The sequence below is a fragment of the Poecilia reticulata genome, chromosome 23, assembly GCF_904066995.2.
Source record: "Poecilia reticulata chromosome 23, P_reticulata-male-v2, whole genome shotgun sequence".
Classification (NCBI taxonomy): Eukaryota; Metazoa; Chordata; class Actinopteri; order Cyprinodontiformes; family Poeciliidae; genus Poecilia; species Poecilia reticulata.
The window spans coordinates 10,771,622-10,795,962 of NC_088852.1; the positions used below are offsets into that span (position 1 = coordinate 10,771,622).

A 24,341-nucleotide genomic window follows, 5' to 3' on the forward strand; every position below is an offset into this window, starting at 1 on the left:
TGTTTTAACAAAAACATTTTAACCTGTAATTAGATTAGAATAAAGAACAATATTTAAAGAATGTTACAACTACTGTGATTGGGCTTATTTGAACCACTAGATCTTCCAATAATCTGGGATGTTAGGATTTTTCCTCCAAATTATATCGATCAATTTTCAGATTTCCCTGAGATTTCTTGGAGAAGAAAGAAAGCACTGGACCACACTCATGGAATACAAAGTGATAGTGGATTATGACTCATATACCAGTGGAAGCTTGGTTTCTTGGTCTGAATGTATAAACATTGACGCCGTTGAAGATTTTTAAAGTAAAAGACACAGCCAGAACTGGTGCTGGGATGGAAAGAGAGCCATAAAAATGTATTAAAGTTCCAATATTACATTTCATTTATAAAAAGTACATGATTTTTGTGAAACATCCAGAGCAGATCATTTACAATTTGCCATGTTTTGGGGGATTGTCTTTCAGGAGAATAAACTATTCTGAAGGCAAAACATTTAGATAAATGATATTTTATAGGATTAAATCATATCTAAAGCTTAAAAAACAATTAAGAATGGATTTCGCTTACTTAACATGTCCATAATCCTAGCTACAGCCTTGCTAATGCGCTTTTATAATAACCGGGCTGTTCAGAACTACTAGACTTCTTATTTCCTACACTTCCGGACGCCACCTGAAGGCAGCACGGAGTCAGCATCCAGCACATCACAGTGACGTCCTGTGCGGATACAGACGACAGATGCCCTTACAGTCTCCACGGCAAGCTTCTTTCTGTTTTCTTCTTATGTAAAAAAGAAAAGAAAAGAAGAAAAAAAAAGGGTGGGGGCGTTTTAAAACCTGGAAGAGTCAGCAGCGAGAATGCAGAAGAGCTCAGTGGTCGTGGTGGCGGATAAAACGAGCCTGAAAAGGCCGTTTATTTTCGCTAACGCTGTACATATGGTAAGCACATTCCAGCGGCTGTGAATGGAGTTTACCCGAACAGGCCTGTTTGGTATCTTCTTGAAATGTATCAGTTAATGTTTTTGTCTTATATAAATGCTACTGTTATATGAACAAATTATACATTTGAAGGGGGGTAATGCTTGTCACACGAGTTACATGCAAGCAGGTCGATGTTTTGATTGGTTGGGTTTTTATTGCTTTTCTTTCTTTTCTAAATAAGTCACTGCTCCTTTAAGAAGTAACAGCAGTGGCTTCAAGAAAACATAACCTTTAAGGATTTACGATATAAACTATAATATATCATTTCAGATGTCAAAAACCTGAATTAAATCTGGTTTAAATGATCTAAAAGCTAAAATAATTAATTAAATAAATAAATGTATATGTTTTTTCTAGGCTTTGTGTTTCTTCATGTTGAGGATGACTGTTATTTGGCATAGGGACCTCATACAAACTGGCAAGGTAAGATACACTTCTGATGTTTCTGATGTAGTTATATGGATGTATGCAGCTTTTAAGCATATATACGTTTATTGAGGGCTGAAAAAAGCTAACAAGGCAGGTGAGGAATTATTAATGAATCCCAAATGCAAAATGGAAGCAATTTTCCTATTTTGTCTCACTGGAATAACCTGGTCGTTCAACTATTTGCGAGGAAGATGTTGAGTTGCCTTCAAAAGTTAGGTTCTGAAGCTTTATCATGCTATATTAGTGCTGCACCTGTTCAGATCAAAATAGTAGACATTTTTATAATAAACTCTATCTTAAGGGGATTTTACCTGACAGACTAACCTGAAGTAGAGTGTAGAAGGGAAGTAGTAGATTTTCAACATGTTTTCATTTTCTACCAAGTGAAAATGTTAAAGCGTGGCAAGAAGAAAGCAATGGTAAGTCCGATTTCCAAAGACAACCAAAGACCGTAAACCAAAGTTGAGGTTCACAATACTTTTTTGTAAAAACAACTCATAACCATACATCATTTTCCTTGGAAAACAATGGCATTTAGTGTTTCAATGTGACATATTTTGTGCAGTATGAACACTTTAGAAGGCACTGAAATGCACTTTTACTTTTCTCTTCAGATGGTTCCCAGCATTTCTGTAGCAATGATGTATGTGATCGAGGTTGGCTGCCTGCTGCTGTCTGTGCTCGGTGTGTTTGGGGCCTGCAAAGGGAAGAGATGGTGTTTGATTCTGGTAAACAAAAAAAAAACAACACAAAAAATCTTAAAGCGCCTTGTGTGTTTTTGGGTTTCTGTTTGTGAAGGAATAATTATTGTATTTAAATGCCTGTGTGTCTGCGTGCAGTACGCAGCCGGGATGGCGGCGGCCAGTCAAACAATAATCATCAGAACGGCACTGAGTTACCAAGATGTTTATGAGGTACGATGTTTAAATCCCACGTGTTTGCACATTTTGCAAACCTTTTCTTCAGAGCTCTTTGTCTGTTTTCAGAAGCGTGTTGTCCGTGAGGAGTCCAAGCTGCTGGCCATGATGCCGCTCACTGCGCCCAACAAAGCCAACAGGACGTTGCTACATAATATCCAAGAGGAAGTAAGCCAGAGATTTTGTAGTTTGATAATATTTTTATATTTCTTTAAAATTTCTGTGAAACTTGGTTCTAATAAGAACATTAGCTCCACATGAATTGATGCCTCTACCTCTTATTAAGAGTCCAACTTCTCAATAGTTTTCAAGAAAACTCTTAATAAAGTTATCAACCCACATAAAATAAATCAATCTAATGGATTCTTGTAAATTCTGCTCACTTTTTCAGGTCACTATCATAAATAGAAATATTTTAGTAACTAATATCTTCTGGTTTTGGTTTTGTTTTTTAAATAAAGTTATTTTAAATGTAGATTACTGATATTGGATGTCTTTCTTTCTAAAGGCAAAGTTAATGGAACAGTAGCGTCACTAAAACAGAGCAGCTGAACTTTAAATAATTTTGCTATCGCCACCCAGTGGTGACAAGAGCTTACTGTATCCCTGGTGAAAAGCCACTTACTAACTTTCTCATTTAACTTTAATATAACCTCACAGGCTGATGTGAGGTTATATTGGGGATCTCTAAATGAAACAACTTGGTGTTGTTTCATTTAGAGATCCCCAGAAAGTGAGTTATTAGTTTGCTAAAACTTTTCCTTCTTGTTAAACGTTTTACAAGTTGTTGATTAAGTGGCTCTTGTTTTATGTTTAATCTTAATCCGGTTTGTGTCCGTTCCAGTTGGAATGCTGCGGTCTCATTGAAGGGTACAAGGACTGGGGTGCGTCCATCCCCGCCTCCTGCAACTGTCACTATCCAGGAAAATGTGTGAGTACTCCCCGTCTTTTAAAATATTAGCAACATAATCACGATTATTTTATGTAATTTGGTCGTCGTGTTGTACTTTAATCAAAATAAATATGGTTACAAAAACAAAAGCGCATTGGTTTTGGTCTTTTGGTGTTGTAATATTAAAAATTAAGACTAAGAGAATTAGGCTTGAGAATTTTAACAATTAATACTTCAATGTTTTGTTAAGGTGAGTTTTCTACACCACAAAAAGGACATTTTTAGCTTTCTTTCATAGTACTGATCTAAAAACAAAATACTTCGACTAAACCTGCAAATATAGACTATATACAGTGTAAAAAAAACTACAACAAGAAAGTGGCACCAGTGAGTTGTTGATTTACAATTAAAATGATAAGAAAAACAACTAAAGGAGGATTTGAAATTTTTGCATTTTTCATTTTACAATCAGGGTTAATCTTTGGTCTTTCAACCAGGTTCGACTACGGGGCAGCGCCACTATCGGGGCGCCGAAGAACCAGTATGTTTATCGAGAGGTAAAACACGCCACAGACACAGTCTCATAAATAACTTCATCAATTCTTAAGTGTTTGGTGTTATCCCAGAAGTCACTATCGACAACTCTTATGTCTTAACAAATGGGACTGCAAGTGGAAGAGTGATGAAAAGATGACACGGGGAACAAAAAAAAAAAAAAAACTCAAGCCTTACAAATCCAGTGTGGGGCTGAATTTCTGAAGAATAAGTACCAGACATGATGATTGCAAATTCACTACAGGTATGCTGATTAGAAACTGAAGCCAGGTGTAAAACCCATGAAACAGGAAGTAGCTCTAACCGATTCCACAGTAGGGAAATCTTAGCAAAATAAAACAAGAAGTTTAAATCAAATGCTGTTTCTAGATAACAACAGAAACAGAAAATCTTCAATGCAACCAGAGACGGAAGCCATTTGTACTGACGATGCCCAAAAGGATGCATCTGACAGCGCTACAACAACCTTAATATGTTGGTAGACGTATCAATGCTCCACACCAAAATAATGCAAAAAAGACTGACAATAATGATCTCAGGAGGCCTAAAAGCAATTACTTTGGTTTTATTGATTAGCTAAATTGATTAACTAAATTTTGGCCTCATCCAGTTCTTCTTCTTTATGCGTTTTTTCTGACATTTAAGTGACTGTTGATTAAAAAGAGGAACAAACTGGCCATTTCCCTCTGACCTTCGCTGTCGCTCTGTAAACAGCCGGCGAGTGAACTTCAGTAGGTGTAATTGGACACAGTGGAAAACAACATTAACACCACCCAGATCAATACCCTGTTTACGCCTGCTGCTTCGAGCCTTTTATGTTGCCGTGCTGTTTCGTCCCGCAGCCTTGCCTACCGATTTATCTCTCCGAACTGAAGCTGGCCTTCTCCTTGGTGATGGTAATACAGTTTGGGAGCGGAGTATTCTGGGTGAGGCTTTCGCTTCGTCACATTTACGTCAAACTTCTACTTACCTCGCTTAGCGTTTAGCGAGTAAGCGGCTCGAATCTTACGCATTTTTTTTTTTTGTTGTTGTTGCATTCTGCTTCCGTTCTCAGATCATCTTACTCGCCATGAGCATCAAGCTGATGGGACAGATCAAAAGGAAACAGGAGTTTATAGCTCTCCTCCAGTCCAACAGATACGTTCCCGGCGCTTTCTAGAGGCAGCAGTATGTCTTAAAACACACACACACACACACTTTACAAACTCCTACAAGCGTACGTGGTTTGAATTGGCACATGGAGCTGCATACCATAACCAGGCTATAATGTGCTGTAGCAATATATGTTATGATTTTATACATGTTACTGCATGTAACTGATGTTTGAAAAGTGATCTACATGGTTAGATTAATATTATTATATTACTGTTTGAAGCCTTACTGCTGTAAAACAAAGCAATTTTACTTGTACTTACATGATATTCACACTTTTACATGCTTCCATCATATAGAAGATTGTGCTTTCAACCAATATTTTTTCAAGTAAGTTGTTTTTCTGGTGCTTTTTTCCCCCCTGGGACATGTAAGGATGTCCCTTAATATATATATTTTTAAGTTCAATATGCACATAATTACCTTTATTTTAACTTCATTTGTTCAAAAATGGTCTGAAATTTAGCTACTCTATTGATTATTTTATCATTTTCTGTATCCCAACCTTCCGAGATCAATTCAGTGTTTTTAACAGGTTCAGTACCGCAGTAGGCACTGCTTGTTATAAAAACTGGGATTCGAAACTGTAAAATTATGACTGCGGCTTTCTGCGCTCTCCCGACTTATAATGATGTTTGGCGAGGAAAGATGTATTTTAAATGTACTTAGCTGCTTGAAAACCCTTTGGAAATCCTGTGATTTATTGATTCACTACAATGCTCTAAAACGTGATCACAAATGCTCTCTAAGGAAAAGCTTTCTTCAAAGGCGTTATGCTATAGGTAGATACGCCAAACAGGAAGTGAGGTTAAGGTGTTAATCAAGCACAAATATGCCCAACATCATTTGCTTCATGTGACTGAAGAAAGCCACAACTTTGTTTAAGTCCAATTTCTTAAAAACATGTGTTTGAGTCAGTATGTAGATCCTAAGCATTCTGGAAAGATGTGGAAAAGTACTGTTTGGTTACAGTAAGTATTGAATTAGAAACCAAAAAGGAAAAACACATTTTAAGCCCTCTCCCCTCTAAAATCTTTATCCATCTATCTGTCCATCCAGCCAAACCTCAATCTGTCATCCCCAGGGCATGATAAATCATCTATCTGCTCATCCTATCTAATTACTAATTACTTATCTGTTTGTGTTGCTGCTTCCTTCTTCTCTTCCTTACAATGCCTTTTTTTTTTTTTTTTTTTTTTGCGGGTTAGGTTCTTAGGAAATGCCTGACCGCTGTATATAAATATTTTTTATATATTCACAGAACTGGGAATATGTGTAGGAACCATTTACTTACTATATAATATATTATCTCAATCCAGTTGATTCAAAGGCTATGTAACATTTGATCAAAAACACTGCAGTATTTATTTATTTAGTTTTTCAAGCCCGATTGGTGCATCTTAAGCAGCTTTCAACAACCTCGAGTGGTGAGTTTGTAGTGGCGAGAATGAACGCTGAGAACCAGATGATGGTGAAGATTATTTAATGAAGGAAGCTCAAAACAGTCCAGGATGACAGGCAGCACGGCAGAGAGCTAATTACCGGTAGCAACTGATACACTGAAGACTGAAAACGAGAGCTAAGCAGACCAGGACTTCTCAGTTCAACTGGAGAGCCGACACACGTAACAACAAATGACATTAGACAAGGACCCAACGAGACAAAGGACACAGGTGGACTTAGATACACAGGGAGGGCAATCAAAGAAACGAGACACAGCTGGGAACAATCAAGAGGGAAGACAGACTCACAGGGGAACAGGCTAATAAACACAGAAAAACCTCAAAATAAATACACAGAAAACACAGATCACTGTATGCCAAAAATTGTGTTCTTGTATTATATGCACTTTTTTAAAAAATAGAAATTAGATCACCTTCCACATGCACACACGATGCACTTTTTGTCTTTCCTTTCTCCATTTGTTTCACTGTTTGTGGATAAAAATAGATTCTAACTTAACGTGCATCTGCATTACAACCAGTTACGTTAAAGATGATTTCTTTTGTCACTTAAGCACACATGAAACTGCATTAGAGTGAACAATAGTCATTGGAAAATATTAATACTTATAAGCTTCTTTCAGCACCTTTTTTTTAAGTGTTTACAAATGCTTCTATTGAATATAATCAAGTATTTCTTGCATATATAATCAGGTTAGACCAACAGAATGAGTCACATTTCTCATTGAATGTCTTGACTTCTTGTTATGCACATTGTATATAACTGAAATGTTATGGTTGTTATTGGATTTTTTTTTTTTTTTTGAAAAAGCACATTAAAATGGGTGAATGATATGTGATGAGATCAACATGATTGAAGAGATGTCTTGGTTTTTGTTGCACATTGAAAAGCAGTTAGACCGTCTTTTGATTTGGGGAAAAAAAAAATGCTGAACTGCATAGAGGTCTAGAGATATTATTGTTGGGAAATAAGTCATCAGCTTTCTAGCAGAAATTCCACCATTAATATTGATTTTTCTGCATGAGCTACCTGAGGTGAGAGACTCTCCTTGGTTATACATTTTGAAATGAAATTTGTCTACCTGTGCACTTAAACCATAAATGCCTGATATGCAGTACATTGTTTAAAGTTGAGGCAATTTTATTTATGCAGTCACTGTTTATTGTTATTATTATTATTATTTACAATGTGAACCTTAAATAATGTTCTGTAAATAGTAGGAATAAAAATGTGATTTTTGATTTTCGCTTAAAAATGTGCTGTGGTGTGATTTATTACAACTTTAAAATATGTGTTCAGAATGGGGGTGGCTTGGTAGCATTACACATAGTTACCAACTGTTTAAAAGTTGGCATTTTTTAAAAATACATTTTTGAAATAAATACATGTTTTTCCTCCTCCACATTATATATGGAGGAGGAAAAACATCCATCCATCCATTTTCTTCCGCTTATCCGGGGTCGGGTCGGGGGGGCAGCAGCTTCAGAAGGGAGGCCCAGACTTCCCTCTCCCCAGCCACTTCTTCCAGCTCCTCCGGGGGAATCCCAAGGCGTGCAGGCCAGCCGAGAGACGTAGTCCCTCCAGCGTGTCCTGGGTCTTCCCCGAGGCCTCCTCCCGGTGGGACGTGCCTGGAACAACCTCACCAGGGAGGCGTCCAGGCGGCATCCTGACCAGATGCCCGAGCCACCTCAACTGGCTCCTCTCGACGTGGAAGAGGAAAAACATGTATTCACAAAATAAATGGTGCGATTTTTTTTTTTTATTCAATGATATAAAAGCAAGAAGAAGGAGATACAAAAATTGAGTCACAACCAGTTATAAAAAAAAATCCTGCTTCTAACATTGTACATATTGTAGTATTTAAATTCCAGAGGAACAATATATATGTAATATGTAGGGCTCACTGTGACATTTTCACAGGAACAAAGGCGGTTCTCCAGTATGAGGACCCCTAGTGGTCAGGAGAGGAAACAGTCCTCAACTTCTAACTTTCATCCAACCAAGATGTCTGCAGTTTTTTTTTTCATTGGTTTGTGTATTTTTTATGATTTGAATTTGGTTTTAATTATGTTATGCATAAGCATCAAAATAAGCAGAAATAAATCTGAATACCTCACGGTGTATCGCCCGACAGCATAGACGTACAAATTCCTACTTTTTCATGATATTCACTTTTAATGAGTCACCTGTAAGTTAAAGACAACATCAACAAAAAAAATAAAAATAAGAAGTACAGCTTAAACCACTCTAAACGCAAAGACGTTTCCAGAAGTCTCCCCACAGGGTGTATGCGTGATATTTATAACACATTTCCAGGGGCGGATCTAGAAAAATATTTATGGGGTGGCAAGAGGGTGGCAGGGATTTTTTCAGGGGTGGCAGCATATGCCAATGTGTGTGTGTGTGTGTGTGTATATATATATATATATATATATATATATATATATATATATATATATATATATATATATATATATATATATATAGTCTCATTCTCATATTTGGCTTACACAGACCTGACATTGGGCTTAATTTACTTGATTTACTTGTTGCAAAATGTTTTAACTTGCATTCATGTAGCACTGCGGATAAAATATAATTTCTTAATATAGTATAGTTAATTATAAAATAGCATTGCTTGATGCTAACATTTTTGTCCCAATATCTGGGAATCGCAAAAGAAAAACAAAATCATTCGATTTTCAAAGTCGGTTCCTGAGCATCATTGAGGATGTCATAATTCCCTGCTTTGGCCTCTCGACTGTAGACCACATTTGGAGTTTCCACCTTTTTATTCAGCTGAAACAGAATCGCAATACACAGCCCGACTGATAGTATCTATGGAAACATGAAAGAAAGACAGTTCTTTACTTTGCAGTGCTTTTTATTTACTAGTCTTTGCATTTTTTGAACGTAACAGAAGGGGGCAGCAAAATAAAAAATTTTTTTTTTTTAAGTCTACGTGACTAGCAACAATTTGTTCTGTATACAGATGTACATCATGCAGAAATAAAAATGAGCATAGTACTTACCCACAACAATGTTTTTGCTGACATTATGCCAAGAAACGTGGAAAGAGAGCGCTTCTCAATTTGAATTAAGACTTGGAGGCATGGCTGGGAATGAGAAAAGATTGGTCAGTTCAACTTGTCATGTAGCTTTTAGAGGATGGAAGCGTTAAAGCCTTAATGTATGGCTTGTAAGAAAATCTCATGATTTACTGGTAATAAAAAATTTTTAAAAAAAAGAAAGAAAGAAACTGAATCCTGAGGCCAGGTTCTTCTTACCCCTGAATATACAGAAACCATAACTTGGAAATACAGCATGCAAAGATTTTGATTGTTACCTTAGCATAAATCCTGATGGGCTTGACATTCAAAAGATTCAGTCCAGAATCATTGTGCATAGGTAGATAAACATCCATCTACAACACAGAGACATGAATGATAAGGTAAATTATTTCTTATGACAGCTCGAAATCTTATCATGTGCTAGACATTAAGTAGTGCAACTGTAAGGTTAACAAAAATTATATTCTGACAGGAAGAATCTGACAACAAATAGATGGTACGTCATACGAACAAAGCTAGTGGACCAAGAAATACGAAACTGATTCATCTAACTGCATGTTTCTCAATCAACAGTTCCTGTAAAAAACAAGCAAAAAAAAAAAAAAAAATGGATGAACAATCTATGTTGAAGTCCTTCAAATCAGTGGAAACCGGGGAGTAAATTCTTGCTAACCAGTCATAGCTGTCATTTCCAAGCTGAGTTTTTTTTGTTTTGTTTTTTGCTGCCTAAAGGAATACAGACCATTTTCTTTTAACGCTGATAGAGAAATCAATTTCCTACAAAAGGACTTGGGACAGACAAACACTCACACAGTCATCAGAGGAGTCTATGTCACACTTGCATGATTCGGGAATGTTGTTTTCCCAATCCCCGAGACTTGTGATGCCACAACAGTGAAGCTGAGAAGAAAGTAAAGAAAAAAATATATTATTCTCTTCAGTTTTAGAAAATGTAACTAAACATGTTATCTCATGGTGAAGAGCTTTGTTATCTTAAATCCCCAGAAACGGCAAGCAGGTTTTCGCACAATGTCTAAACCTCATTTAGACATTGTGTGAAATGTATAAATTCACACAATGTGGATCCTACAGGATCCTACATACATCCTACTACACTTTTCTCTAAAAAGTAAGCAACATTTATGCTTACTCTAAAAAGTAAGCATAAATGTGATTTCTTGGGTTTCTATTTTTAATAAATGTGCAGAAATGCGTCATTTTTGGGTATTTGTATACTTTTGAAGAAAGAGATTAATTTAAGACCATTTGTTTTTAGTAATGAAGATGAAACACTGTAACCATAGCAGTGGAGTGAATTCTGTCTAATTAGACATTATTAATAGGCGTTACAATTCCAACCAATAAAGCTATCAAACAGAAAGAACAATTGAAAACTACAAGTGACTCAATTAAATTCTTGGGAACTCTACAGACATTTACTTGGTGACGAACTCAACTTAGGCTACTTACCTCACTCTGTGTATGGTAGAATTCCGATAATTCGCTCTCACTGACGTTTGAGAGAGGCAACATGCTGAGGTAGTTATTCTTCAGCTCACGTTCCATCTAGTCAACATAAAAAAACAGGATTAAAATAAGAGAGAGGTCGATAGTTATCGAGTCACACTCAGAGTTGTACTGCGATTTACTACTGACTATTTAGCAGACAAAGCTTCAAATTAAGAATGCAGATGGCAGTACCTCTTTATGTGCAAATGGAAAGGATATTTCTATTAAGATAAAGAACAGACATCCCAGGATCATTCCAACTGCAAACTGGCAAACATACAGTGGCATCAGATAATGGAAGATTGTTGTCTTCACTAAAAAGCATTCATTTTTTTTCCTGTGTGTTTTACCTACCGCTATCAGAGCCCACTGTTTCTCCTTCCAGACACCAAACCCACCAATGATGGCAAAGAGGAGAGTGACGACGGAATACCCATAGAAGAAATATATCCCCATCAAAAATTGGTCATCCTGTAGATGAAACATGTCGATGTATTCTGAACAGTAGAAAATCTCCTTTTTGCGCACTGATGGTGCATTCGATTTAGTACCTCAAGTACCTCGGTACCTCGAGAAAATCAAAAGGATTTTCTAAGTGTTGTACCAACTTCTATCCACCAATCATGATGATAATGTGTTTCTTTTCCTTTTAGGTGTCGGAACACTAAAGGAACATGTTGACAAGTGGAAGTGGCAATAGTTCACATCAGCAACTTTCAGTATGTTTTACATGCATAACCATATTAGATATCAGACTGATAGGAGTGTTCTGCAATCTCCAATATTAGGTGGGGGCCTTCTTGTTGTTGTGACCGAGAATTCAAATAATCCAATGTCCCCACAAGGTGCAATAAAACACAGCCAATTAGTAAAAGGTGAAATTAGCACAAGTTAGAATTTGTTGCTAGCTTCACGTCAGATTATTCACGCATTTTTTTAGGACATAAAAAACAAATTTAACTTCAAATTTGTTTGATTTTATGCATGATTGTTACCTCCTCGTGCATACTCAGTCCATGACCAAAGAGAGCCATTCCCAAGGTGAAGACAGCGATTACCTATAATAGCAACAACACACACACACACACACACACACACAAAAGAATAGGAATGAATTGTTTTGGGAGACATGATTTTTTTTTTTATTCTTCACGTATTTCTTTTGTTTCTGCATTTTTGTCACTTTTAAGTGTTTTAGATCATCAAACAAATTTCAATAATCGATTAAAAGATATGCCCGCTGCATACACATTCCAAGTAAATCAAAATCCAAATAATAAAATAAAAGATACTGACTCCACTGAGTCTTATAATACATATTGTCAGAAAAAAAAAAAAAGTTAGTAAATAGAAAACGCTTACCGCTATCACACCTATTGTGCAGATGTAACTTCGTTTCAACCAAACGTTGACTTTCCCCATCTTCCTTTTGCAACCTCACCTCCCAAAAGAGAGTTCAAAATACGCCCCAACTTTCACTCGGACAGCTTGTTCTTGTTGGAGGAATAGAGGGCTGGGCCAGTGGGAGGAGACTGAAAGGAAGTCATTGTGTTTTGTTATTGCAAAATACTCTGCTCCAATTGGAACCAGAGCATCAGTGCTGTAACCTCTGAGAGTTCTCTGTTGGAAGATTTCTCTGGAGCTCAACACAGATGGCGAACATCCGGGAAGACTGATGTTTTTGAGTACTGTGCAGAGAGACATGCCTGTTTTCTTCATGACTCACACCGCTTCATTTACTGAACGTCAACAAGATCTTGGCATACATTTTAAATGTTTTCCTCTTGAAGGAATTGTGTGGTGCAGAACGAATGGGAGTTCTGTTGGTGTTTGAAGCTCGTTCAGCTACCCTAATGTTCCACTACGCTTTCCGTACTTTGGATATCTTGAATAATTTGAGGTAAACCAATAATGCAAACAAAACGTAATATATTGAGAACACAGTATTTTACTCTGTAACTTCTGGTCAGCGGTTGTTTTCTGAAGACATTTAAAAGTTTCTTTGGCATTGTTTTTATGATAACTATTTCATCTTCTGATTCCCATTGTGAAAAATACTCTAAATTTCTCCAGTGATCCTTCCTTTAAATTATGTGAAGCTTGGCAGAAATACTCAGATGACTCTGCAGCTCGGGTGCATCAGAGATGAACAAGAAGCTGAGCAGTAGTACCGAGAGCTTGTGGACCAGCTTTGTGGTCCACAAGCTCTTTGAACGTGAACAAAACAAAGAAGATGACTGCAGATATGAAAAGAAACATTTTTTGGGGGGATCTGATCTAAACTTTAGTGCAGATTTTTCCTCTAGATGAGGACCAAGAGAAAGTTGTGACACTATGAGTTCTTATCACCTCAGGAGGTGAAGCGCTCCTAATTTAAGTGGAGTCGTTTAATGTCATTGTTCTGTCAGTGTTTTTTTTTTCTTATTATTACTGCAGGGAAAAAAAGTTTGATTAATGTGGGATTTGATTCTCTGTTTAAGTTGTAATATGAATAAAACCACATAAAAATTAAACGCAGTAGAGTAGTCAGTGTAAATAAAAGTGGACGGTGTAAAAATGGAGACTACTGGGAAATCTTTCTTTGCCGGTTTAAAATAAAATATTACGGAATCAGTCCAAATGACGAACAACAATAAAAGTCTCTTGTAATTGGTGGTGGGGGGGGGAAATCAAATCCATTGCCTTTTAAGTTGCAGTCAACACAGATTCAGTATAAAGCAATAAAAATCTTGATTTTTTTTAAATTTTGATTTTACCTTTTGTCTCGCAGCGCAGATTTGGCGTGTGCATGGGTTTGCCTTCATCTTATATAAAATTAATAACGCAAACACTCTCCCTTTAAGAAACGTCACATGACTGTCACGTGGTACGGAAGTAGACCTAGATTGTGTCACGGCGTGGCCGTGTTTACAAACTGCTGGTTTACACGGTGCTTGCGGCACCGTTCCGTAAACAAATAGTGGAATGATTTAAATAAAGTCATGATACATTTACAGTTTAATTTGAAGAGGGTCAGATAAGCCGCACAGACCTTTGTTTTTAGGGAATGACGGAGTCACCAGTAAAGGTAGGTCTGATTTCTTTGTTAAGATAATTCTAGATGTTAAGTGTACCGCAATTTGTGATGCTTATCAATGCAATTTTGCCCGATTGGTCTAACAAGTTATTAGAAATAGCATTGTCACTGAAAGCAAAAAAAAAAAAAAAAAAGGTTTTGATCTTTAATATTTGTTCTGCTTTTTAAAGTTCTTATATGAATTGTGCTTTGAATTTCTCAGTATAAAAGTAATTTCTGTCTTGTAATCCTGATAGTTAATTTATGATCAATAACTAAATATGTTTTTTGTTTTTTTTAAGGTGACAATGAAGGGCAATGAGCCTGTAAATGTTCCTGCATACTTCATCTCAAAACATGAAGGCTTCGTTGGAAGCATCAAAACCTTCATCGAGGACTTTGTCGTCACTGAGATCGACATTAATGGACAGAAGGTCAAAACAGCCCAAGCCGTGCAGACAGCTGGCTGCACCTCCTCAGAGGAAAACCAGAGAAACACAGAGTTAAAGGAGAATCTTTACTGTTCAGGTTCGCAAGATGCTGATGTTTCATCCGACTGGGGGGCGGGTTCAGACACCCCACTTCCTGCTTTGGGAAGCTTTGATTTAGATGTTATTTTAGGCCCATCTGTGAGTGAAGACCTGGAGCAGTTTGTGATGACCCTAAGAGAAAAACGGCCATCCGGTCCGGAGCTCTCCCTGGGCTCTTTCTCCGACAAACACCAGAGAGCCAACGTCCACCGAGCCGTCCGGCATCGCTTCCCCTTCCTCTTGACCGTCACCATCCAGCCCGAGATCAGGGTGAGGGAAGACCCCGACTACAGGGAGCTGGCCCGGCTGGTCAGAGAAGAGGAGGCAGAGGACTTCTTCAGGTTCATCGATGCCAAGGTGCGAGGTTCGTCCTACACTTTTGGGCCGGACGACAGCAAGGAGCACAGGACTGCAGTGCACCACTTTCTGAACAGAAGGTTCGGGAAGCTGGTGGAGACAAAAAGCTTCAGCAGCCAAGGGAGGACGTCGATCTCAGTGAGACTGAGAGAGCACGGCAAGCCAAAGAAGAGGACAACGGAAGAACGCAAGGAAGAAGACATTTATACTGGTAAGGTCCGGTTTTTGGGCATCACCTACACATTGTCATCAGCGTCGAGGTCAAGATTATTCTTAATTCTTAATTTCAGCTTGCTTTTTTTCACCCTCGCGCCACAGTGCCTCTGAAAACAAGCTTTAACACGGGCTGTGGAATCTTTCACATTGAGAGGCTGCATGTAGTATTTTAAGTCTACGAAGCATAGAGTATTGCTCCAGCACATTGCTAGTTGGTTGAAATATTCCACTAATGTGCTACACAGCTTTCACCCTGTGTAAGGAGAACCTGGAGACACTGGAAGCCATCAGCTACATGGCAGCTACTCTCGGGGTCCTGCCGTCAGACTTCACCTACGCCGGCATCAAAGACAAAAGAGCCGTCACCTACCAGTCCATGGTGGTCAAGAAGGTCTCGCCACAACGGTATTGCGGTGTCGCCTCTATAAATCAAGAGACTACTGTAAAAATCGTTCTGTGTCGGCTGCTTCATGTGTAAATGTTTTTTTTTCCCTCTAGGTTGAAAGAGAAAGCAGCAGAATTTGAGAAGAGAGGGATGCGTCTCTCTCAGATCCGCTCGGTCAACGAGCCCCTGAAGCTGGGACGACTGCGGGGGAATCACTTTGACCTGGTGGTCCGCAACCTCAGACCACACGGAGCCTCCGACGAACGCCTCTCTGGTGCCGACGGGGACACTCGCCTGGTGGCTCTCGTGAAGGAAGCTGTGGAGAACGTAAAGGTCTTTTAGCTTAAATCTTGCTATCATTTACACAAGTGTATGATACAAAGAATATGTTGGGTGGTTTTACGAGTAAAAGCAAACCCTGTCGTAAACAAAGAAGTACAATCAACAAAACCTTTTTTGAATAAAACGTTTTTGAAGTTCTGTCCTCAGAGGAAAATTTGTGATGCTAAAAAACATGTTTTCATGTTACGTACTAGAGCAGCCAGCTGTTGTAGGTGGCTACACTTGCTACTGCCATGTTCATCTGTATTGTGTCTCTCTGCAGAGGAGAGGTTTTGTCAACTACTATGGGCCACAGCGGTTTGGAAGCGGACAAAGTGTTTTGTCAGATCGAGTAGGATTGGCTCTGCTGAAAGAGGATATGGTGAGACACTTGAGTGAAAACGATCCTTGACTCTGTATCGGTCCATTAAAACAAACTTTATATCAGAGTTCAAATTTAGTGTTGGTATTGTATTAATTTGGATTAGTTTGTCATTTGTATTACTTTTTATGTCGTCATTTATCATCACTTTATTATCAGTTCTGTTTTGTTTTGAGATTTTATTTTGTATTTAATGATTCCTTTAATTTTCATTGCATTACATCATTACAGGAAACAAAATATAACTTCAATATTACTGTACATATATATTTCATATTGGTTTTTTTTACTATTTTACTGCTAGTCATGAGTGCAGAATGTATGTGTAAACGTAATCTACAAGCAAAGTACAGAACAAAAAGTGGCAGCATGCCTGAGAAGAAGAGCAGAGACAAGTTAGTGACTGGTCAGGTTTTAAACACCTCAGGACTTGGTGCTCAGTGGTTCCACATCATAGTAATCTGTAAGTAAGTAAGCAAGTAAGTACTTACTTACTTACAGTAATCTGTAGCAGAACAAATAATAATTCCCCAACTGCTTTTTTGCATTTCTTCTTCTTTATTTCAGGTCAATGCTGTACGTCTGTTCTTCTCTCCGGAGGACAGTGATGATCCTCACAGCCTCGCGAAGAGACACTTCCTTCAAACAGACAACCCTAAGGAATCTTTGGCTCTCATGCCGCTGTCCAAGCCCCGGGAGAGGCTGATGCTCCGCGCCCTGAATCGCTACGGTACCGGCCCAGATGGTTGTGTCCAGGCGTGGCTCAGCCTGCCCCACAGCATAAGGGTGTTCTATCCTCACGCCTACTGTAGCAGGTTAGCTTCAGGCAAAACTACAACTTCAAAGTACTGGAATCCTCTTGGTGGTGTTTGACAGTTCCGTGTTTGTGGTCATCAGGGTTTGGAATGACGCGGCGGCACACAGGCTCTCCGCTATGGGTCTCGGTGTCAGACAAGGAGACCTTGTGTGGACGCAAACGGGACAAAATCGAACCGAGGACGCTGGAGAGATCATTTCTCCCCAGGTAAGATCAGAAATTGAGCAGAAACAGTAACTTTAAAGGACGTTTAGAAAGATTTCGCATTAAATCCCAACAGTAAAAGATTTTCTTGAACCTTAACTGCTTTCAACTGATCAAGTATTCCTCATTTAACTCTTTTCATGTCAGACGTTATAAGTTGTTTCTCCAAATAAAATACAAAACAAATGACATTGGAGGTTTTTCAACCCTTTCATACATCCATCTTAAATACTTCACTTGCTTTTTATGACCTTTTGTCTCTTCAGATTCATGTGGTGACGCGTGAAGAGGAGCAATCAGGAGTTTACACATTAGAACAAGTAGGTCGTTTCCTGAGCTATACTTTTTACTGCTGCACACATACAGTAATCAAGCGGCTTTTTTTTTGTTATTACATCATCAATATTTTGCTATCCTCTCAGGTGTTATTGCCAATGCCAGGAAACTCCGTAAAATATCCAGAAAACGCAATGAAAGCCTGGTACCAGGAGAGACTGGCAGGGGACGGGCTGGCTGAAAGCCGCTTCAGAGTCAGCAGCCTCAAACTGAACCTTCCGGGCTGCTACCGCCCCCTGCTGGCCATCCCGCACAACCTCAGCTACCAGCTGCACAGAGCCGCCTGCGGCCATGGCGCAAAGAAGCAGGAATCGGAGAAATCGGAGTCTCTCGCACTCAGCTTGAACTTTGACCTAGACTCCTCCTGTTACGCCACCATCTGCCTCCGAGAGATCATGAAGTGCGAGACTTGATGGCAAAATACAAAAAAAACTGTTGTATTTTATTTCTGCTGTTTATCGTCAGTGATGTTGTGTTGATGAACATGAGCATGAGCTGCAAACCTAACAAAGCATAAGTTTGATAGTTTACTTTGAAGAGACGAGGCCAACCAACGTGAACCCGTTTCTATGTAAAAAATGTTCAAATTTGTCCTTTGTGCTGTTATTAAAATTAAATCCGTTCATAATTTTTTTTTAACTCTGTATACATTTATTTGTAAAATTACAAGTGTTTTCTAGCATTGACATGAAGTAACTTGTACAATACCGTTTTAATGCCCACAGTAAAATATGAATTTGTTATGAAAAGTATAATCTGCATAACTGTACTGTTAGCTCTCTAGTAAATACTGCACAGCGAATGGTAAAAAAGAGATTTTTCATTTATCACCAACTTAGTTTTGGAAAAACAGTTCTTTTCCTTTGTTTCGAGTACAATTGTCAAACCCAGGAAATAAATTCCTTTAAGTCTTTTGTCAATGTCTGAATTGGAATTTTTCTCTTGCCATATCCAAATATCACGCATTTTGTCTTAATGAAGTACAACTATTTTTTTTGTCTTACAGACAGATACAAGAATATCAAAGGTATTTAACCATTTGATGTACAAAACCGCTTCCTTTTTTTTTTTTTTTTTTTAATTATTATTCAAGAGAGAACTGTGAAAATACTTGAGAATTCCTTGAAGTTTGAGGCTTTGGCTTCAGAATTTTATCAGACTAATGTATCATCCACAAATGCCCTCTAGATGGCGACAAAAGACGTATTTTTAGCCACATGACGAGTCGTCCGTATTGCTTCTGTCGCCCATCTGTTTCCTCCACGCTCTGCACCCTCTTGTCTCACATTTTTCGCCATCAGTAGACAGCAACTACGGCGTCGCATGGTTTAATTACCCCACAGAAACGCTCTACTGACTGCGGGTGGAATATCTCTCATACGTCAATCTGGAAATACCTTTTATAAGGACCTGTTTGGTTTTTTAAAGCTTTCAAAAAAAATGTCACGTTATCATAATGAGATGTGAGTAAGGGGGGGCGGGGGGGTGTTTCAGGTTGAGGTTGGTTCTGACATGCAGCCTGTCATCACGCTAAAAGCACAGCTTGATGAAGTACCTGCCTTTAAGCTAAACTATCTGCCAGAGAGACGCATTAGCCATAATTAGTTCCTTCACATGTTCGCTTTTGATTGAAAATAACAGAAAAGGGAATTTAGAAATAACCATATCCTTTAAAAAAAAACAAAGTTATAGACACTTTCAAATGGATTCCTGGCCGTGAAACTTTTTCCCAGCACAAAATTTCTAAAAAAGACACAGCAAACATGAAACATGATCATAAGAGGGTTGAATGTGGTGGGCGAACATTACATTTAGCACATCATAAGCACCGTGAAACACACGTTGGGGCAATTTCATGCTGTTGGGATGCTTTTCTTAAGCCGAGACATGGACGTTTGTCAGAGTTGATGGAAAGTAAACTAAAGCTAAAAACATGGCAACCTTGAAGAAAGTCTGATGTAGGCTGATAAAGAAATCAAAACTGGTTTGGAAGTTCACCTTCCAAACCAGTTTTGGAAGGTGAACTTCCAAAAGTTCACCTTCCAAAACTGGACATTAATGGACATTAATGCGTAATGTCCATTCAGAGCTACAATGGAGCGGTTTACATCATGTTCAAAGATGTAACTGTTCACAGACAAGGCCAAAATCCTACCAACACTCTCATAAACATGGTTATTCCCAGACACAATCCATCCACTTTGTCTCAGCTTGAGCTATTTTGCAAACAAGACTTGGCAAAAACGTTGAGAACCATGAAACTTTTAGCTGTAATTACAGTAAAATGGTCTTCAACACAGTATTGCCACAGTTTTCTGATTCTGTATTGTTTGAAATAACGTAAAAATGGGCAGTTTTCCTTCCACTACAGCCATGTACTGATTTGTGTTGTTCCACATAAAACCCCAATAAAGTACGTCCAAACGAGAGGATACGATGTGTGCAAAATATGAAAAAAATTCAAGAGGTGTCCAGGTACGATAAGTTGCTAAAAGGCTAATTTCTGTTTTCTTAGAGAAAATGTCAGTGCCAACTTGAACCACAGTACAATTAGTCTGATTTTAGATTGCAGGCATAAATAGACGGACAATTTCTTTGTCCGCCTGAATACGTTCACACAGACAGAAGCAGCGAGCGAATCCGTTTTCAGCCTCGGGCGCAGATTCTTGGTCCAGCCGGCTGTGGAAAAACGTTGACCCAATTCAGCAGCCAAGATGACAAAATTATTATGCATCTTGCTTGTCAGAGAGCGGAGCGAAAAGCAGGAAAAGGAGAAGGAGGTCAGGAGCTGAGCTGTGAGAAAAGTTGAGCATCAGTGAATTGTGGTGGATTTTTGCTTGCACATTGAGCCAAGAAAAAAAGGTATCAATACGTTTTTATGTTATTTTTGTTTTTTTTAACTTGATCTGGACAGATTCAAACTTACAGTATTTGCAACAAAGAATTTATTGTGTCCTTCAAATGTAGTGTTTGCAGAGCTATTGCATGGGGCTATAAGCTGATTTTAATTCAGTGGTCCACTTATACTAAGTCAATTATGAAGGAATTCCTCCATAGTCAATCACTTAAAAAAAACCCCCAATAAAACTTGATGTTTTGCAGTTATTTGAGACAAAACCTTTTTTTTCCTCCCCTCATACTTAATGATTACCTGATTATTTAGGCCTGAAAGTTATTTACAGCTACTTCAAGCATTTAACATGCTGATGTGAGTGAATTTGCGTCAAAGCAAAAGCTCCTCTGCACAGCATTGGATGATGTTTACTCATTGAAGAATGTTTTGAATTTACGTCAAACTGCTTCTGGTCTTCATGCAACCAGAGGAGGCGAATGTTTCCAACTAATATTGGTCTAAGTGTTTTCCACATAGTAAAGATCCGATTGGACGCACTTTGTCCCCACCTATCAGTCAAAGCTGTGCCCAGTTATGTCTAATTTATGACATTTATGTCTGTTGCATGTGCTATAGTCAAATTAACAAATTCCACTTTATTTAGCAACTGCTAGCAACATTTTTTTAAGCCACCGTTACGACATCTGTGCAAATTCTCTCCGAGCATTCAGCGTGTCGAGGTGAGGGGATCCTTGTTAGTGCAGTTAGAGCGTGTAAAGTACAGTAGCATGTGTGAGAGAAAACCATCTTTTTTTCTACATTCCTATGACATGAGTTGTGACTTTTTCACTTTGGGACGATGTTAAATCACTGGACGTCTGTGCTCGCCCAGAGGCTACTTGATTATCCCGTTAGCCTACTCCAGTTAGCGTCCCTCATGTGGAAAAGGCTGTATGTGGAAAATACACTGACCTAATAACTGCACCAGTGCTATTGACAAGTGGAAAGAAAAAAAAAAGAAAGTGAATGAAAAAAAAAGATCGATTAATGGTTTCATTAATCCTGCTGTGCTTTGGCAACATCACTGGGTATGTACCTCCAGAAAAAACAGACCATGTGCAACTGAAGCGCACAAATACATAAATATCAATTACGTTTCACGTAGTTAATCTTGTATCTGCAGGTTTATTCAAACACCAGCCTTTGTACATTGGGAATTCATCCAAGGTGGAAAATGAAAATTGTAACCATTAGCCACATTCCTTTTCTGGCTATGGATCCAGTCCTGGTCTAGGTCCCAGATTGAAACTAACAAGTGTTCTTTTTACAATAAAGTATTGTAAAAAAAAAAAAAAAAAAAAAGTCATAAAACATCTGGCTGCTACAACTTACAATGTGAAATTGGAGGGAGGGGAGTTGGATGTGGCCAGTCACTTTATACAGTCAGTGGAAAATGTCAATTTCCTGCCCTGTTTGTGACCCACAAAATTACCCAACTGCAGCACCCGCCTTCGGACAACACCAACGGGACTGTGGTTAACTGCTTCTGCATGGGCTATTACAGACATATTTGCTTTAGCTGGAAATTTTTCTCACACTATTAAATCTTAAAGTACAAAACTGTTAAACCTCTGCTCGGTTAAAGTGAGCAGTCTGTGCCAGACTAAAACAATATGTTGACTGGCTGCAAAAGAGCTGAAGGGCTTGTTATTTTAATGCCGTCTCTCCGCTTTTTGTTGGGGGGAGGGGGGTCACATATTCAGTTGTTTCTCCAAATGTCAACACAGTCTGGAGAGGACAAAACAAATGCATCTCTGAACGTCTGGTGAATAATCGACACCCCAGTTGAAGGTTCAGGGACTAGAGGCCCTTATTTCTTAGACCTTAAACAGATTTAAGCTGCAATAAAGCAACTATTTGACCCATCCAGAGGAACCACCAACAGGTTAACCACTTGCTAGCTAGCTAGCTAGCTTACTCAAATGCAAGCCACCACTTTGACTCACAGGTACACTGGCAGAGAGACGCACAGTTTCTGAATAATCCAATGTTTTCAACATAAGCCAGTGATACTGCTGTGCATTTTCAACCTGCAGCTGAAAATACGCCTGATCGTTGCTAATATATTTCAGCAACTTCAGAAACATTCAAGGCCAGACGTCTCCCGTTTTACAGCATTGCAAATTCGGCAACAGCTAGAAGCAATTTCAATTCTGCTTTGACTATTTGCACAGCAGCTGTTGTACATTGTTCTTTGTGCTCTTCCACAAAGATATATTATTTGATTGGATCTTGCATCAAAGGGGAGTTTGGACACTGGAATGGGCTACAAATGGTAGGAGACGAGCACAAGGAAGAATAAAGCAGTTTTACACAATTTACTGTAGTTCATATTTCCTTTAAGTATGAAATATGAACATCATGTACAATAATAAAGTCAGATCTACTTCCACACACATGCAGACTTTACACTGTTTGATGAACTGTTAAACATCATCGTTGAAAGCGAGTGTGATCAAACCCATTTTGTCCCTCAGGAATCGATACCGTGTTTGTGAAACATTTGTTTTCAGAAACATAGTATGGCTACAATATCAGAAAAGTTCATCAAAAAGCAAAGCCAGCAGAAGGTGTTTTCTGAATATACCAATTCCTGAATGCCACCAATTTTTCACCAACAGATGGCAGAAGTTCCACAAAGACAACCATGTTTAAATTATTGTATTTTCTTATGACAAAAGTAATATTCACAGTAAAATCCACCAATAACGTTGCAAATTTTACCTCTCGACTGTCTTTGAATAGGTCTGGGAAAATATGTCTTTCGCAATGTCCTCACATTTACTATGAAAATAAATAAAAATATGGTGCTCATAAAAGTTGAGACGTTCGTGCTTTCTGAGGTAAATTGCTGGGGGGGTTTAGCATTTTGTTCCTCTCGTTGTCATCTCTTTTAATCAATCAGCTTTTCAGTGGCAAAGCTAGTTTGCAGCCCGGCTGGCGTCCTGTAATTACCTAGCTGACTAAATCCCAGCTGCCTCTGTGTGCATTTACAGAATGCAATTGTTCAAAAAGAGAGAGAGAGAGAGAAAAAAAAAAGAGGCAGGATGCTTGAAAAGTTGGACATGCTGTCTTCGGTTTCCCGGGGAGAAAATGTTCCCGTAGACGCCACCATGCAGCTTTAAGATTCAGACTCTTTCTGCCCTAATTATCCGACTGTTTTTGTGTGTTGCTGCTTTCTCTTTTTAAAGGCTTGCTCTCTGTCCTTCTCCCTTTTCGTAGGAATGGCAATTTTTTAATCTGTACAACTTGTCAAATTTGGCATCATTTCAAATGTATCTTTACAGCGCCTTACGTGCAACAAATACAAAGCAAAAAGAAGTCTTTATTGTTCATACAGATGTAATTGTTTGCTTTGAATTTACATAATGGAGATACAGTATAAATCTAGATTAGTCCAGGAGTACGAGGCTAGCAGCTAATCGTGATACTTATTCTCACCCGAGTTGATGAGAATTACGTGAAGCGTACTGGTAGAAGGCAGCACAACAAACTTCTTGCGTGAAACGTGTGCAGATAAAAACAGTAAAAGTAAATCTGATTATAGTAACTACCCGAAAGAAAAGCAAGGCAGGGTAAAATTGAATAAAATCGCATTAAATTAAACTACATTTTTGGCTTTTACTGTGTTTCTCTTTGGTATCAGGCAGCTGCTCTTGCTGGAAAGGCTAACAGGCGAGAAGGACTTTTATATTTTACATACATCCCCGTAACTCTGTTAGCTTCATGTAATATCAGACATCAACTGTTGACCTGGCCATTGTAAGGTTAATGAAGAGAGTGTTTAAGCTCTGTGGAAATCCCAGTACCAGTGTGGTCATGAGATTTTGACTGTCCTACTGAATATTACAGCTCGAACATTCAAATATCC

At 38.5% G+C, this 24,341-nt stretch overlaps 3 protein-coding genes across 7 annotated transcripts; 2 read left to right on the top strand and 1 right to left on the bottom strand.

The window, feature by feature from the left end:
- The first annotated feature begins 716 nt into the window (after positions 1-716).
- LOC103459441 (tetraspanin-8-like) lies at positions 717-7,649 on the top strand. Its single transcript, XM_008400978.3, has 9 exons — positions 717-943; positions 1,343-1,408; positions 2,029-2,142; positions 2,254-2,328; positions 2,401-2,499; positions 3,176-3,262; positions 3,721-3,780; positions 4,621-4,704; positions 4,833-7,649. Exons 1-9 carry the CDS (start codon positions 863-865, stop codon positions 4,935-4,937), a joined length of 771 nt encoding a protein of 256 aa, XP_008399200.1. The 5' UTR covers positions 717-862; the 3' UTR covers positions 4,938-7,649.
- On the bottom strand, positions 6,790-12,569 carry LOC103459443 (CD82 antigen-like). 3 transcript variants are annotated; one of them, XM_081604220.1, is made up of 9 exons: positions 12,337-12,569; positions 11,970-12,032; positions 11,329-11,445; positions 11,167-11,241; positions 10,936-11,031; positions 10,276-10,365; positions 9,741-9,818; positions 9,427-9,510; positions 6,790-8,093 (listed from the first exon to the last, which is right to left on the bottom strand). In XM_081604220.1, the coding sequence occupies exons 1-9, from the start codon at positions 12,394-12,396 to the stop codon at positions 8,034-8,036; spliced, it is 723 nt and encodes a 240-aa protein (XP_081460346.1). In that variant the 5' UTR covers positions 12,397-12,569; the 3' UTR covers positions 6,790-8,033. The 3 variants fall into 3 exon arrangements, with proteins under 3 accessions (XP_081460346.1, XP_008399204.1, XP_081460345.1); XM_008400982.3 differs by lacking the exon at positions 6,790-8,093 and adding an exon at positions 8,547-9,232; XM_081604219.1 differs by lacking the exons at positions 6,790-8,093; positions 11,167-11,241 and adding an exon at positions 8,547-9,232.
- Positions 12,570-12,746: 177 nt separating this feature from the next.
- LOC103459442 (pseudouridine synthase 7 like) lies at positions 12,747-18,491 on the top strand. Of its 3 annotated transcripts, none has more exons than XM_008400981.2 (9): positions 12,747-12,874; positions 14,332-15,127; positions 15,378-15,537; positions 15,631-15,850; positions 16,122-16,220; positions 16,788-17,035; positions 17,118-17,244; positions 17,508-17,561; positions 17,664-18,491. In XM_008400981.2, the coding sequence occupies exons 2-9, from the start codon at positions 14,338-14,340 to the stop codon at positions 17,988-17,990; spliced, it is 2,025 nt and encodes a 674-aa protein (XP_008399203.1). In that variant the 5' UTR covers positions 12,747-12,874; positions 14,332-14,337; the 3' UTR covers positions 17,991-18,491. The 3 variants fall into 3 exon arrangements, with proteins under 3 accessions (XP_008399203.1, XP_081460341.1, XP_008399201.1); XM_081604215.1 differs by lacking the exon at positions 12,747-12,874 and adding an exon at positions 13,808-14,041 and having other exon boundaries at positions 15,631-15,844; XM_008400979.3 differs by lacking the exon at positions 12,747-12,874 and adding an exon at positions 13,809-14,041.
- The last annotated feature ends 5,850 nt before the right edge of the window (positions 18,492-24,341 follow it).

Coding starts and splice junctions, on each gene's coding strand:
- LOC103459441 (XM_008400978.3), top strand. CDS start 863: ATGCAGAAGAGCTCAGTGGTCGTGGTGGCGGATAAAACGAGCCTGAAA. Junction 2,500..3,175: donor TACATAATATCCAAGAGGAA/GTAAGCCAGAGA, acceptor TGTCCGTTCCAG/TTGGAATGCTGCGGTCTCAT. Junction 4,705..4,832: donor TTGGGAGCGGAGTATTCTGG/GTGAGGCTTTCG, acceptor TTCCGTTCTCAG/ATCATCTTACTCGCCATGAG.
- LOC103459442 (XM_008400979.3), top strand. CDS start 14,021: ATGACGGAGTCACCAGTAAAG. Junction 16,221..16,787: donor CTCTGCTGAAAGAGGATATG/GTGAGACACTTG, acceptor TCTTTATTTCAG/GTCAATGCTGTACGTCTGTT. Junction 17,036..17,117: donor CCTCACGCCTACTGTAGCAG/GTTAGCTTCAGG, acceptor TGTGGTCATCAG/GGTTTGGAATGACGCGGCGG.
- LOC103459443 (XM_008400982.3), bottom strand. CDS start 12,396: ATGGGGAAAGTCAACGTTTGGTTGAAACGAAGTTACATCTGCACAATA. Junction 11,242..11,328: donor AACAGTGGGCTCTGATAGCG/GTAGGTAAAACA, acceptor TATGTTTGCCAG/TTTGCAGTTGGAATGATCCT. Junction 10,366..10,935: donor TCTACCATACACAGAGTGAG/GTAAGTAGCCTA, acceptor CTTTCTTCTCAG/CTTCACTGTTGTGGCATCAC.